A 13,695-nucleotide genomic window follows, 5' to 3' on the forward strand; every position below is an offset into this window, starting at 1 on the left:
ATTAGCGTGATAACTTTTCATCAGTTGTAACCACAGAAATTTGCTAAGTAGTTTCTAACTTACAAATTTATTGTGATCAAAGATATTGACAACAGCAATCGGAGTCTCTGTCTTCAAGTCCTCTTTCTTTCCATCAATAATTAGTTGATCAAATAGAAGTAATTCATTCCACATTGGGCTCAATGTCTCTTCCAAGATCTGAATGCACAGAAAACAGAGTGGCCGTTTCCGCATGGTCAAAATATCCCGGGGTAAACAAGAAAAATACCCCTGTGCAGTCAAGGATTTTACATGGTTCCCGGTGCTAATGCGGGCCTGCCCCAGTATTGCCCCACGATATTTACCTTAACCCAGGATTTTCAAAAATTGCCAGTTTGGAGGTTCTTTTTTTTAAAAAACCCCAGTGTGATCCTACTTGTGCCTGCTATTCTGCAAAAACCAACTGGGAGCAGGACTGTTTTTTTTCCTTGCCCATCTACCTAATCTCCCTTCCTGACGTTCATTCAAGTTGCCACTCAAAAACAGCCAATCAGAATGTGGGACATCAGGCACGCTCAGAGGTGCTTGCAGCTGCCACTCAAAAACCATAGCCAATCACAGAGAGAAGGAGGCAAACACATAAACAGATGAAGAGCTTCACTCACTAAAACACCTTAAACAAAATCTTTCAAGACAGGTCAGAAGCTTCAATCAGTGTAGAATGAGGCAGCCAGCCTGCTGTAATGATATTCCCTACAGGCAACATATTTCATCAGTTATAGCACATCACATCCAGGTAGCAGCCAATTCACATTGTGTTTGTTCACAATTCTATGCAAGGTATACTTACACTTGTAGTCTGGCACTGAGTTGAAAACACCACTCTTGCAAATGGATCAGAAAGGCCATTTTCATCGGCTGGGAGAATCCCCCGAGCTTGATATAAATGGGCTCGCAACTGAAAGTAACTGAAGTCTTTTAAAAAGTGAGATGTCAATTAGTGTCAAAGGTCAAACCACAAGATAACAGTGCATGTACAATATGAACAGATTTCTAGCAACAATTAATATTGAACTAAAGTAACAAGAGTGCAGAATTGTTAAAATGCACTTTTATTTAAAATGCAATTATTTAAAACCCTTCAACCACTTCAGTGGTTTCACAGAACTGAAACAGAGGACTCTTCATGTTGTTTTGGGTCTCTTAAAGAAAAAAAAGATGGGTGCCTGTCTTTTCTTGTGTTTTTCAAAAGGCCAAAAAATATTTGGAATGCCTGGTTTCAATTTGCAAAATAATGCAAAGAGGAAAGAAGTAAGCCTCTTCTCTGTTCCCTACGTAGCCTCTGCCAGAGCTGTGCACAGCTGTAATTTAATTTTTTTAATGCCAGGAAAATCCAGTCACAATTCTAACAGAATCCCAATTCATCTGTTTTGACTGTTTCTTCAGTTGAGCTAGCCTTATCCACAAACCCTGTCTGAGCATTTGATGTTGGGAAATAGGAAAGCCTGCACACACCTGAGCCTTCCGGGGGGAGGGCGGTATACAAGTGTAATTAATTAATCAATTAATCAATTAATCAATTAATCAATTAATCAATTACTACTACTACTACTACTACAGGCCAATAACATGTTTACCCACGATACTCAAACTGCTCACTGGCATAATAGCAGATAACATCATGCACTACTTGGAAGCAAATAGCATCCTGCCAGTGGCGAAAAAGGGAACAAAAGAAGGAGCAGGGGTACAAAAGATCAACTCCTGATAGACAAAATGATAATGGAGAACTGCAAGAATCGAAGAACAAATTTGCATATGGTCTGGATCGATTACAAGAAGTCAAGAACAGGCATTGATTGAAGTGAAGATTTTAGCCGCTCAAGAGCAAGCCATTAGAACAAATTCGATCAAGGCCAAAATTGAAAAATCCTCAGATGATGCAAAATGCAGATTGTGCAAAGAAGCTGATTAAACTGTAGTTCATGTCCTCAGCTGCTGCAAAAAGATTGTCCAGACTGAGTACAAACAGAGACACAACTCAGTGGCCAAGATGATCCACTGGAATTTATGCAAGACTTACGACATAAGAACAGCTAAGAACTGGTAGGAACATTGTCCAGAGAAAGTAATGGAAAATGAGAAGGTCAAAATCCTGGGGGACTTTCGAATCCCAATGGACAAAGTGTTGAAACACAATACACCAGACATCATCGTGATCGAGGACAAGAAAGTGACCATCATCGACATAGCAGTCCCTGGTGACAGCAGGGTCATTGAAAAAGAACATGAGAAGGTCACTAGATACCATGATTTGAAAATCGAGCTTCAGCATCTATGGCACAAACAAGCTGAGGTCGTCCCAGTGGTAATCGGCACACTGGGAGCCCATCCCAAAAACACTAGGGCAGCAATTGAAACATCTTCGAATTGACAAAATTAACATCTGTCAAATTCAGAAGGCAGCCCTGCTCAGATCCGCACAAATACTACGCCGATACATTACAACTTCCTAGGCCTCTGGGTGAGGCTTGAATTGTAATGAAGACCAGCAACCAGCTAAAGATCTGGCAGCTGTGAAATCTACCATCATCATCATCATCATCATCATCATCATCATCATCATCATCCACAGCCAACGTGGTATAGTGGTTGGACAAGGACCATAGAGACCTCGGTTCAAAACCCTGCTTGCCATAAAACGTGCTGAACAATCTTTGGCCAGTACTCTCTCAGTCTAATTTACATCTCAGAGTTATTGTGAGGATACCATGGAGATCCTGAGCTCCTTGGAAGAAAGGCAGGTTAAAAATACCAGTGTGGTGTAGTAATTAAAAGCAGTGAACTCTAATCTGGAGAACCGGGTTTGATACCCCACTCCTCCACATGAATGGCAGACTCTAATCTGGTGAACCAGGTTTGTTTCCTCACTTTTATACTTGAAGCCTTCTGGGTGACCTTGGGCAAGTCACAATTATCTCAGAACTCTCTCAGCCAGACTGACTTCACAAGGTTTCTGTTGTGGGGAGAGGAAGGAGTTTGTAATTCACTTTGAGATTCTTTATGTTTGTGAAAAACAGGGTATAAATCCAAACTCCAAACTCCACATTGGCAAATAACTCCAGGGCTCAGCCAGAAATGGCCAGAAGACCTGCTATGCATATACAGTCAGCCTCCAAACATTCATTAACTCGGACACCAAGACCATGTTTAATTTGAATAGGAGTACATTATTTATTACAGATCCATTCTTTGATTCCAGAACAGCCTAAAATCCCAACGACATCCATCTAATGCTGGACAAGCAGGAAAGAAGGCATGCTGGGATGAAGAAAGGTCATGGCAATAGTGCAACTCTTCCTGTGCATGGAATCAGAGGCACTAAAACTCAGAGGCGGAGTGAGGGGAAACTGCACCCGAGGCGCACGCTCTGCGCCCTGCCACAGCATTGCCCGCCCCCGCCCTGCCCCAGAACCTCCCCTGGAATGCCACACCATGCCCCCTTGACAGCCCAGACACACACCCTCCGATGCTCCGCCTGGGGCGTCGCACCCCCACCCCATGGGCACTACGTTACTGCTAAAACTCTCCATTTCATGTTGGTCTGAAGATGTGAAATCTTGTTTCTGAAAGTCCAAACACACCGGGCCTCAACAAGGAGCCATACATACATGCTTACCATCTCTGTTGAGCTGACTAGGTGGGAGGTAAGCTGGAATCCTTGTAGAAGGCTGTGCCTTTTCATAAATTGGTTTGAACTCCTCAGGTAGATCTGCAGTGCTGTTCTTGACATATTTAGTTACCCCAAGCCACATGTAGATTTCCAGTTTTGCAAGGATTTCTCCAGTGCGTGACCCTGGAACCTTTAAGCCCAAAACAGCATTTTTAGTTTGTGTCAACTCATGGAGACTTGTGACATAGGAACAAAGATCTCCTGACAATCTTGGTTTAAGCTGCCCTCACTACAAGGCTGACAAGGATACCATGCAAAAGTCTACAGGTGAAAGAGTGAAGGTGGTGAAACCAGCACTTGTAAAGCAACCCAGAATTCTGCAAGCCAATTCCTAATTTCTAAGACAATAATGCACTAACCCCAGGGGTAAAACACAGGCTAAGCTAGTTCCCCACATTTATTATGTCTGAAATGGAGAGATGTATGGTTTCAAATACTAAGTAGCAAATGATAGTTCCAACCTTTAAAAAGATAGTTTGGATCTTGGCACAATCCTTGCCTTTCTCCTCTTCTACCACCGAGTACAAGATATTCTGGGCCGGGATTCTTGTATACCCTATCCGCTTGTTGTTACTAAACATCCAGATCAAGACATCTGGGACAGTACACTGTGGCTGGAAAAAAACAAAACAAAACAAAAACTAATGCTACCCAAATTAGTGGCTACCAATCAAGTGAATAATTTTGTGGAATTTTAATTTAAGCAAGAAGTGGGTAATAGCGAGCTCTCTCCACCAACGTATACAGAGTCCTTCTGTGGGAATTTAGAACTTTGAAAAATGGTATTTTCCCCGCAGACAAAATTTCCTGGGATAAACCCGGGATCATATGTCCCAGGGTGTTTTTATCCCGGTTTCTCCCTTTACACGGCTGCCCGTCAGTGCATTCAGGCTGGGAGGAAGAACTCCAATGAATTATGCACAAGCCTCCGGTTTATTTTCATTTTCCACATGAACGTTTACATTTGCCTCATTTACGTAGCTTATGTAGATTCCGTTTTTCTGATGTTCTGATCGGCTGCAGCTAAGGGGCAGGGAGAGCAGGCAGCGACACCAGAAAAATAAACTGCCCATCTCCCGCGATATTTGCATGGGTGCAGGATCGGCGTGTGCTTTTTCAAAAAAAACACCAATTTTATCATTTTTTGAAAGCCGCGGGATAAGGCAAATCTCGCGGGGCAGGCCCAATTTAGTCATGGAAGCCTTGCGCAATTCATGCCCAAACCGGGATGGTTCACTTCCTCATCCCAGGATATATTGGCCATGGGGAAAACGCCAATGAGAACCATTTTGATAACAAAGAGGCTTTTTTAAATTGAGTCTCCGAAAACTAACAAAAACTATCATAATCATCTTAGAGTGATTCATCCATACAGAGTCTAAGAAAATAAAGTATTGAATGGGGTTTGGGAACAGGTATAGGTTTGGGCTATATATTACCAGTCCAGGCCAAAAACAAAAGAGCAGTACATCACCAGCGGGCATATGCTTGAAGGGGAGAGCCCATGTCAGGATAAGAACAGCACCAGCAATGATACAGGTGCTACCTTCCTACTTTATAGAAAAAAACTGTATCTAAGTAATTCTGAATATGCTTAGTTTTCATAAGAACAATAGTCACGTATTCTAATGAAAACAATGTTTTCTGTCAATTGTTGTTTTGTTTTAGGAACTGCTGGCCAATGCCTTTAGCCTTGATAAAAGACACATTTCAGCTGCAGATACCCTTTCCAGGGAAAGGGGTTTTTAAAGTGAGAAAAGGAAAAATTGCTGATGGTCGTCTATATTAAAGGATAGGTATTTGTTAAGGAGTATTAGTAATTCTATTTATGGGAAAATATCTTATAAGAAAGACCTGCTATCAATATTGATTAGATTGTTATAATGAATTGGAGACTCATAAGATATATATAGCAAATGATAACATTAAAGGTGTGACTGAGTATGCTGTGGTTAGTGTTTTATGTCAGCCCTCCTTAGCTGTCAGATGTCTTCTGTCTGAAATCCATTTCTCTCTGATGTTGCCACATAGGACCACACCTATCCTTGTAGAGGAGTGTTATAGCCCTTATTACTGTCCCTTAAGATCACAGGAGTAGTCTGACCTACTAACTCTATGACCACAATTGAGAGAGAAAGCCAAAAATCAGAGGGTTTCAAATACCTATTGTAATATACTGTGTTTTCATATTTGTGGGAAATGAGGATAGAGAAGTTTAAAATGTTGGAGCTTTTTGTGAGGGTCTGGGAAAACAGATGGGAAGAAGAATAGGAATCACAGAACATTGGTATTATTCATTTATTTAGATTTCTAACCCATCCTGTCCTGACCAAGTCAGACTGAAATGTTGATATCAAGATTGGACACCACACTTTCAGTCATCTCAGCTCCTGCATCCAAAGCACCATCCATCATCCTCCAATTTGAGCGTCAGCTAAACGTTATGCATTTTTAAAATTTTACATTATTTATAGTTTGCCTTCTTCACAGGGACTCAAGGCAGATTACATATAGTGATCCAGTCCAATCACAAAAAATGAGACCTTCCATAACCAACGTATTAGGATTTTAGAAGTCTGGAGCCACAAGAAAGAACTGAAGCATAGCAGCATAAGTATTTACATGACACATTAAGCAGTACAGAAATTACATAAATAGGGTCCTACTTACAATAAGCCATATGCAGCAGAAAAGTCCCTAATCATTTATCCAAGCAAGTTTGTACAACCATTTTGTACAGCGCAGCCCTAGGAACTGTGCAGAAAAGCCCTCTTCAATAGTTCAATTTCACATATTTTGCAGAAAGCCAGGAGAGTGAGAGCTTTCCTGACTTCCTCAGGCAGGCCATTTCACAAGGTGGAAGCCACAATGGAGAAAGCATGTGTACAGAAACTGGAGAACGCATGTTGATTTTGCCCATCTGCAGGTTGGCACCTGCAGAAGCTCCTATTGACCTCAGCAAAGCTGTCATGGTGGAGCACAGGAATGTTTTCACAGTTTTCTCTACCATAAGGACTTTGATTTCTAAATGAACACTGATATAGCTCTATGGGAATTAGCAGCCACTTAAACTCCGCAGGGCAATGTTTCATTTTGCAGTGGCCAAGCCAAGGGCTCCCATGTGATACAAACTGCCAACCCTTGCCTTATGCTTAGCATACGTACCTCTTTAGCTAGGAAGCGGAGTTTTGAGAGGATTGTCTTTGCCTCATTGACTTTCTCCTTGACGTTGGTGCGTGATTGTCAAGTTACATGCCTCCTTATAAGGCGCTGGGATTCTCCCCTCGCCTTCAAGATATACAGAATCTGAACAGAAAAAACAATGTCAAACCATATAACTCCTGACAATTCAGTTTCCTTAAAAGTAGACCCATGCCTTGTACCTATCTAGAGTAACACATCCACAAATTCAGGTTGTTCACACAACTCACAATGTTTTGTGGCAGTGACTTCATCCGACAGCGGTCAAGGTTATTTGGACGGGCCATTGGCTTTTTGTCTGCATTAAGTGAATACTGCCTGAAATTAGATAAGACTGTAAGTTCTGGTTCTGTGACTGCAGCCACATATCGAACAGAATAAAAGACAAACAGAAGTCAGGGTTTCATCATCATAGAACACTAAAAAAAACCCTGCATTTAAACTGCTCTTCCACCACATTAATAAGGAGCCAGATATATCAGATAACTGCCTAGCAATTATAATACAAAAATAATTTATCTTTCATCTTTGCATCTTCTGCATATAGATTTTTATGTAATAGTCAATGTAATATAGTTGCCAGGGCATTGGTTGGTTATAGGCTTGTGAGATGAGTTGAAATCTTTGCTTGATCATGAGTCTCATTGTGTGTCACTGCGCTATTTGCTACTTACACCAGCGTGCTGTAGTGGTTAAGAGCAGGTGCATTCTAATCTGGAGAACTGGGTTTGATTCCCTGCTCTGCCACTTGGGCTGTGGAGGCTTATCTGGTGAACTAGATTAGCTTGTGCACTCCAACACATGCCAGCTGGTTGACCTTGGGCTAGTCACAATCCAGGTATAAATATCTTCTGAGCTATGATGATACTGGATTCAAGGATGTTTCATTCAAGAGTTCTGATAAAGAATGTAAGATAGAAGGAGCAGAAAAGGCAATGTGAGTCAACCATATGGCTTTTATTAAATAAAAGCAGGAGTGTACTAACCTACATCCTGCCACAAATTCTTCCAGGACCTGCCGAAGCCTCTCATCTGCTTTGGATTTTGGTCTCCTCAAGAGCTTCTCCACATCTTCCAGCCCATGTTCCTAGTGTAACAAATGCTGCCTTCAGATCAGTTGCAGAAAATGGAAGAAATGTTTGTTCCATAAACGGAAGCATTTAGTACAGCTAATGCTATGCACCCTTGCACCAAAACAATTAGCAGCAATGATGTGATTTTTGTAAAGAATGAAGCAAAGAGTTTCTCTTGTGAAGTATTGAGTGCCCTCAAACATCCTTTGCCAAGAACAGGGCAGAGAGTACTCAGAACCTAAATCCAGTCAGGCTCCCACTCTGCCGAAACAATTTTCTGCGTGTTCCAGGAAAGACAAGTATGTGAAACAAAGCAGCAGGGGTTTGACAGGCAAAGCAATACTTTACCAAACGCTCTGCTATTTTGACAATCCAGTTTGAATTGCAGAGTCTCCAGGTATAGTCTTCCCAGTAGCTCCAGACATACACACAAGGTTTATCGTGCAGCATGGACAGGCAGCTGTAAGAGCTAAGAGCAGCAGGCACAGAAGATTTACAACTTTAATTAACAGCTGATAACCACCTGTCTGCATGACAGTTATACTGTTATATTACCACTAAGGCTAGAATAAGTAATGGATTTCCACCCTGGGATTTTTTAAACATAGTATAAAGGTCAGGATCTGCTACAGACTTGTTGAAGGCAGCCCTCTCCACTCCCTAGGTTTGAATTATGAGGATAAGACTCACGGAAAGTTCTTGTATCTAGCTACTAAGTGGCTTCTAGAATAAAGTATGAGCTTACCCCTCCAACAGATGCAATGAAGGCATCTCAGCAGAATATGGCTGAGTCTGGTGAAGATTAACTGCAAGAAGAACACTAAGGGTAGTGTCCCTCTCCTGAGCAGAAGGGACCCTGCAAGTCCATATTTGTAACAAACATGTTGCCAGAAGAAAGATGCACAAACTGGAGATTTGGACTGTCAGAATTTGCACTGCTAAACGTTAGCCAATCAGCAGCATGATCCTAAGCACTCTTCTAAACCCATCGACTTCAAATTATTTAGAAAGGAGTAATTCTGCTTAGGCTTTTATTTCATGTGTCATGAAGAAGAAGATCTTTCAGGGCTGTTAGATTCAAACTGGCTTTCAGTTAATTAGATAAAAGAACTATTGAATGATTATTATTACAGATAATAGATGGCACTAGACTTTTGTCTTAAGAGGAAATGTGAAGGGCAGCCCCATTCAAAGGGTCAGGTGGAGGGCCACAGTGCCACAGCCACTGTGTCCCACTATTCCCATAGTGGGTTCCCAGCAGCTTGGGGAGGCTTGAAAAGTGAAAAAGCCTCCCCACCACCAAGAGGCTCCCATTGGTCTTAATAGACTTACACCACTTTTTTGGTGGTATAAGTCTAAAGTCCCGGACCCGGTGTAGCAGGACTAGTGGGAACAAGGAAGTTGACTAACATTGACTCCTCCCCCTGCCATGGTGGCAGGTATGCTGGGATGCTGGCGCAGCATTTGGCACAGCGTCCCAGCACTGGGGAGGTCAAGGGAGGCCACAAGCCAGAGAAATCACCCCTCTGCCAGGGCAAGTGCCCTGGGGAGGGCAAATCTGTCAGCAGAGTGTGGTACAGCTTCCACAGTTGGATTCAGCACCTCCCCACTTTGGATAGGACTGTAAGTCTTGAGTCTGGATTTCTCAGACCCAACAATATTAGAAACTTGCAAAGAATATTGCATACTACAACAGAAAAGATCTGTTTGCACTGGAACAGATGCTGCTTTTCTGTTTATACATGCATAGTACAAGATCCTGCATATACATGCATACTACTAGATCCTGATGCTAGTGGGGGGGAAACAAAGCAGCTGAAAAATAATGAAGAATGGTACCATTACTAAATTAATACAATTGTGTTTGAAATGCAGTATGTCAGGAAAGAAGCATATTTGTTGGGGATGCTTGAGGCATATACTATACTTTCTAGGGTAAGAGAATTAAGGCACATGATTCTTATGTTTCCTTCCACATCTGAGTTTCTATTATTTATACCTAATGAATGATAGGAATGTCTGTTAAATGAATTAATTAATGGGAATGTGAAAGGACTAGTAAGATTGTAAAGAAAATGAATTACCTGTCAAATTCTGTGGGCTCTGGTCTTTGGCTTGCAGTAACAGATTTTTGGAGCAAAGTTGTGCTTGGGGGTAGGACTTCAACATCCAGTTCATCCTCAGAACTGGGTTCAAGTAAAGGCTGCTTGTCTTCACTCCTTTCTTCTTTCTCACCCTTCTTAGAAGCCTTGGTCAAAACTTCTTCAGCTTTACCATAGTTCCCTTGAAGATGAAGATGGTTATTCATGCCAGTTACTATTTACAGCTGTGCCATTTATAGCTGGTATTCATGGCCAGTTACTATTTATAGCTGTGCCATATAATAAGCGTGTTTTCTTTGTATAATCACCATGAGACAGTCCTCCAAGACCATCCCTGCAGCCCCAACCTCTCTAGAGCATCAGCAGCAGCTTGTGTTTGTAAATTTCACACTCTGATGGAGTCTGTGGTCAGAACATACACAGCAAGCTCTTTTTTCTTCTGGGCTGTTGTCTTTCTTACATATATAAATAGTTAACACCAGCATGACTTCCATTTAGTCAGCTGCTTGAAAAATAACTAAGCTGATAGAGACTAATGTTTGCTGAGGAAAACTATCTGGTTTTCCAAGCTATTCCTTAGGTAATATCAAATCAAACCCACTGTTCAGATGGTCAACTGTAGAGGGCTTTACAGTAGAATGTTTACTCAGAGCTGTGTCTAGTAACTACTAAGCAGTTGCAGTTTCATAAGCAGGACGGGCAAAAAAGGTGAGGCAGAAGTTAAGAAAAAATACAACAGACTTGGGCAGATGGAGTGAGGACATATCCATGAGTGAGAAAGGAGCATTATCTTATTTGTACACGAAATCATCAGGATTTCAAGGCGACACACAGGAACAAAACAAATCATAGTAAAAACACACATACACAAACAACAGGCCTACATTAAAATTATGGTTGCCATATGCCATTTGGGGGCAGGAGAATCCCTGCCACCAGTGGGCCCTTCCCACAGCTGCTCAGCTGGGTAGCAGAAGAAAATGCAGGCAAAATGGGGAGAGGGGGCACAACAAGAATTCCCAAAGTGGTGCCATCACTTCTGACACAGTTAGAAGTGACATTTAGTGCATTGCCAGTGGTGTTCTAGCAAGGAGTCAAAACTCTATGGTTAAACCATAAAGTTTTGGCTCATGCCAGAGTATTACCAGTGATGTTGCTAGCCTTGGGTTGGCAGCCCTAAATAAGATCCATACTGTGTTAAAGCTTGCTAAATCTAGGGCCCTCCAAGGAAAAGTCTCTGTTCAACTGTAATCATGATTATTTTCCTGATAATGTCTGGTTGGGCTCAGAAAACATAGTTACCTATAGAGATCTCAAATTTAACAGGCTTGGTACTTATTGATGGATCCATCATAGTGACTTCAAAGAAGGAGGCAAAAAGGAGGAATTCTTCTTTAACTCCCAGTGCATTCTGAAGAAGAAAGAAAGGTTCAGTGTGGCCTAGTTTTGACATTCAAATGTCCACATAATTTTTCTCCACATAAAGAATCATAATATTGAACCATGAATTCTTTACCCAAGGCAAACACAGGCAGGCAGTTGTAATACATTTATGCAATCATCTTAATATCTTTAGGCCTAAGTTCATGATAAAATTAGGGTAGGAATTTCAGATTCTCTAACAGAGGATATACCAATTTAAAGGGAGATGAAACAGGGCTGCGTTTTAACTCCTTTATTATTTAACATCTACCTAAATGACACTGTTCGAGGCTATCTGGCCCAAGGTCCCCCCCCCTTCAATAGGATTGCAGAAAATTACTACTATTTTATATGCAGATGGCATGGTCTTGATTTCCCTTATACATTCAGGTTTTTTACAGTTACTACATGAATTAGGTGACTATTGTAAGGAAGAATGTCTTAATATCATTCATGCCAAAACTAGAGTGATGGTATTCAGAAAAAAACCCAAAGAAATACCTTTGGAGTATTCAAGGCACACCAGTTGATCAGTGTAGTACCTTTAAATACCTGAAAGTGACGTATAGCCAGACAAACTGGAAATCCCACCTGGCACTTATAAGATCTTCTGTCTTTAAAATTATAGGAGCCATTCTGAAATTCCATTTTACCAAAGTAGGGTTCCTAACAGATCTAGCTTTAAAACTGTTATCAAATAAGGCCATCCCCCAACTCCTATACAGGGCTGAGATTTGGGGATGGAAAGAATCCTTACAAAATTTAGAATCATTACAAAATCTCTGTATGCAAAGAATTCTAGCATTATCCAAGGGTACTCCAGCAGCCCTGATGCAGGCTGCCTTCAATCAAGGCCCATATTCCCTCTGCTATACTAAAACACTGGGGGGAAAACGCAGCATGGATTCTACAAACTCCTTTAGTAATGCAAGCTTTGAAACAATGCACCAGAATGATTAATCTTGGATAGCATTTTACAGCAACTTCCTTTCTCATTATTCAGTACTGGACAGTAGGTTAGGTGCTCCAAGAACTGATTACAATCTATGTGATTGGATTTACAAGTATGAGGCTATGTTTGATAGACAAACAATCCTCCAGTCTAAATTCTTGCCTTGGTTCAAATTATTCAAGAACAATCAAGTTAGGTCCCCTTATTTGGTCAATATCACACCAAAAAAACCCTGTTAGGAGTTTATTCCTCTGTGTTTTCAGACAATGCCATTGGCTGTTCTTGCTGGATGTTTCTCCCAGGTTCCAAGCCTTGCATTTCTATATATGCAGTGCTTTCATCTCAGAAGAACCATCACACTATTTTTTTCTGTTCTCTATATAAAGAGCCAAGAGCGAAATTCCTTGCCAAGATTTTATTAAGTTTACCTTCCCTGTCAGATCTAGAGACGCTCTTCTTTTTGCTATCAGATTCTGACCCATTTCATTTCTGTTAGGGTATCACTTTTTGCCTTGGCAGCTAGCTAGCTACAAACTGAACAAGCAACTCAAACATGAAGCATGTAACCAGAAAGTGCAATAACACTGTAAACGGTCACCTTCAGATTAGACTACTGTAACTCGCTCTACGCGGGCTTGCCTTTAGCTATGATCCAGAAATTGAGTCTTGTACATAATGCAGCAGCCAAGCTCCTTACAGAAGCTTCATGCAGGGACCGGATTACGCCGGTCCTATACCATCTGCACTGGCTGCCAATTGAGTACTGGGTCATGTTTAAAGTGTTGGTTTTGACCTTCAAAGCTGTTCACGACCTCAGACCTGCATACCTGAGGGACCGCCTCTCCCCATATCACCCCGTTAGGCCCCTCCGCTCCTCAGAGGAGGACCTAATGATGATCCTTGGCCCAAAAGCAATCAGGCTCGCCTCCACAAGGCCAGGCCTTTACAGCCCTGGCCCTTACCTGGTGGAACAGGCTCCCAAGGAAGATCAGGGCCCTGCGAGACTTGCAGAGCTTCCGTGGGGCCTGTAAGATGGACCTGTTCCACCGGGCATTTGGCCAGCCTGGTTAGAAACATCAGTATTATTACATCTGGCCTTCTGCGAGCGCAAGGCTGGGAGGGGAAAAGGGGGATTCGACGCCATCTGACATTTAACTGGTTCCTGTTTTAATATCATCATCAATAACCTTTATTAGGCATACAAAGTAAAAAATAAATAGAATAATGCAGTAA

General features: G+C 41.7%; 1 protein-coding gene across 1 annotated transcript in view; it reads right to left on the reverse strand.

Moving 5' to 3' along the window:
- The window catches only part of LOC125433935 (fer-1-like protein 4), a 78,988-nt gene that overhangs the window by 35,334 nt on the left and 29,959 nt on the right, over positions 1 to 13,695 (reverse strand). Inside the window, 10 exon segments of the mRNA XM_048498882.1 lie at positions 64 to 198; positions 830 to 954; positions 3,659 to 3,842; positions 4,174 to 4,326; positions 6,878 to 7,000; positions 7,144 to 7,231; positions 7,900 to 8,000; positions 8,335 to 8,455; positions 10,071 to 10,269; positions 11,391 to 11,499. Of these exon segments, the coding sequence (XP_048354839.1) occupies positions 64 to 198; positions 830 to 954; positions 3,659 to 3,842; positions 4,174 to 4,326; positions 6,878 to 7,000; positions 7,144 to 7,231; positions 7,900 to 8,000; positions 8,335 to 8,455; positions 10,071 to 10,269; positions 11,391 to 11,499 (1,338 nt within the window).

The sequence above is a fragment of the Sphaerodactylus townsendi genome, linkage group LG05, assembly GCF_021028975.2.
Source record: "Sphaerodactylus townsendi isolate TG3544 linkage group LG05, MPM_Stown_v2.3, whole genome shotgun sequence".
Taxonomy (NCBI): domain Eukaryota; kingdom Metazoa; phylum Chordata; class Lepidosauria; order Squamata; family Sphaerodactylidae; genus Sphaerodactylus; species Sphaerodactylus townsendi.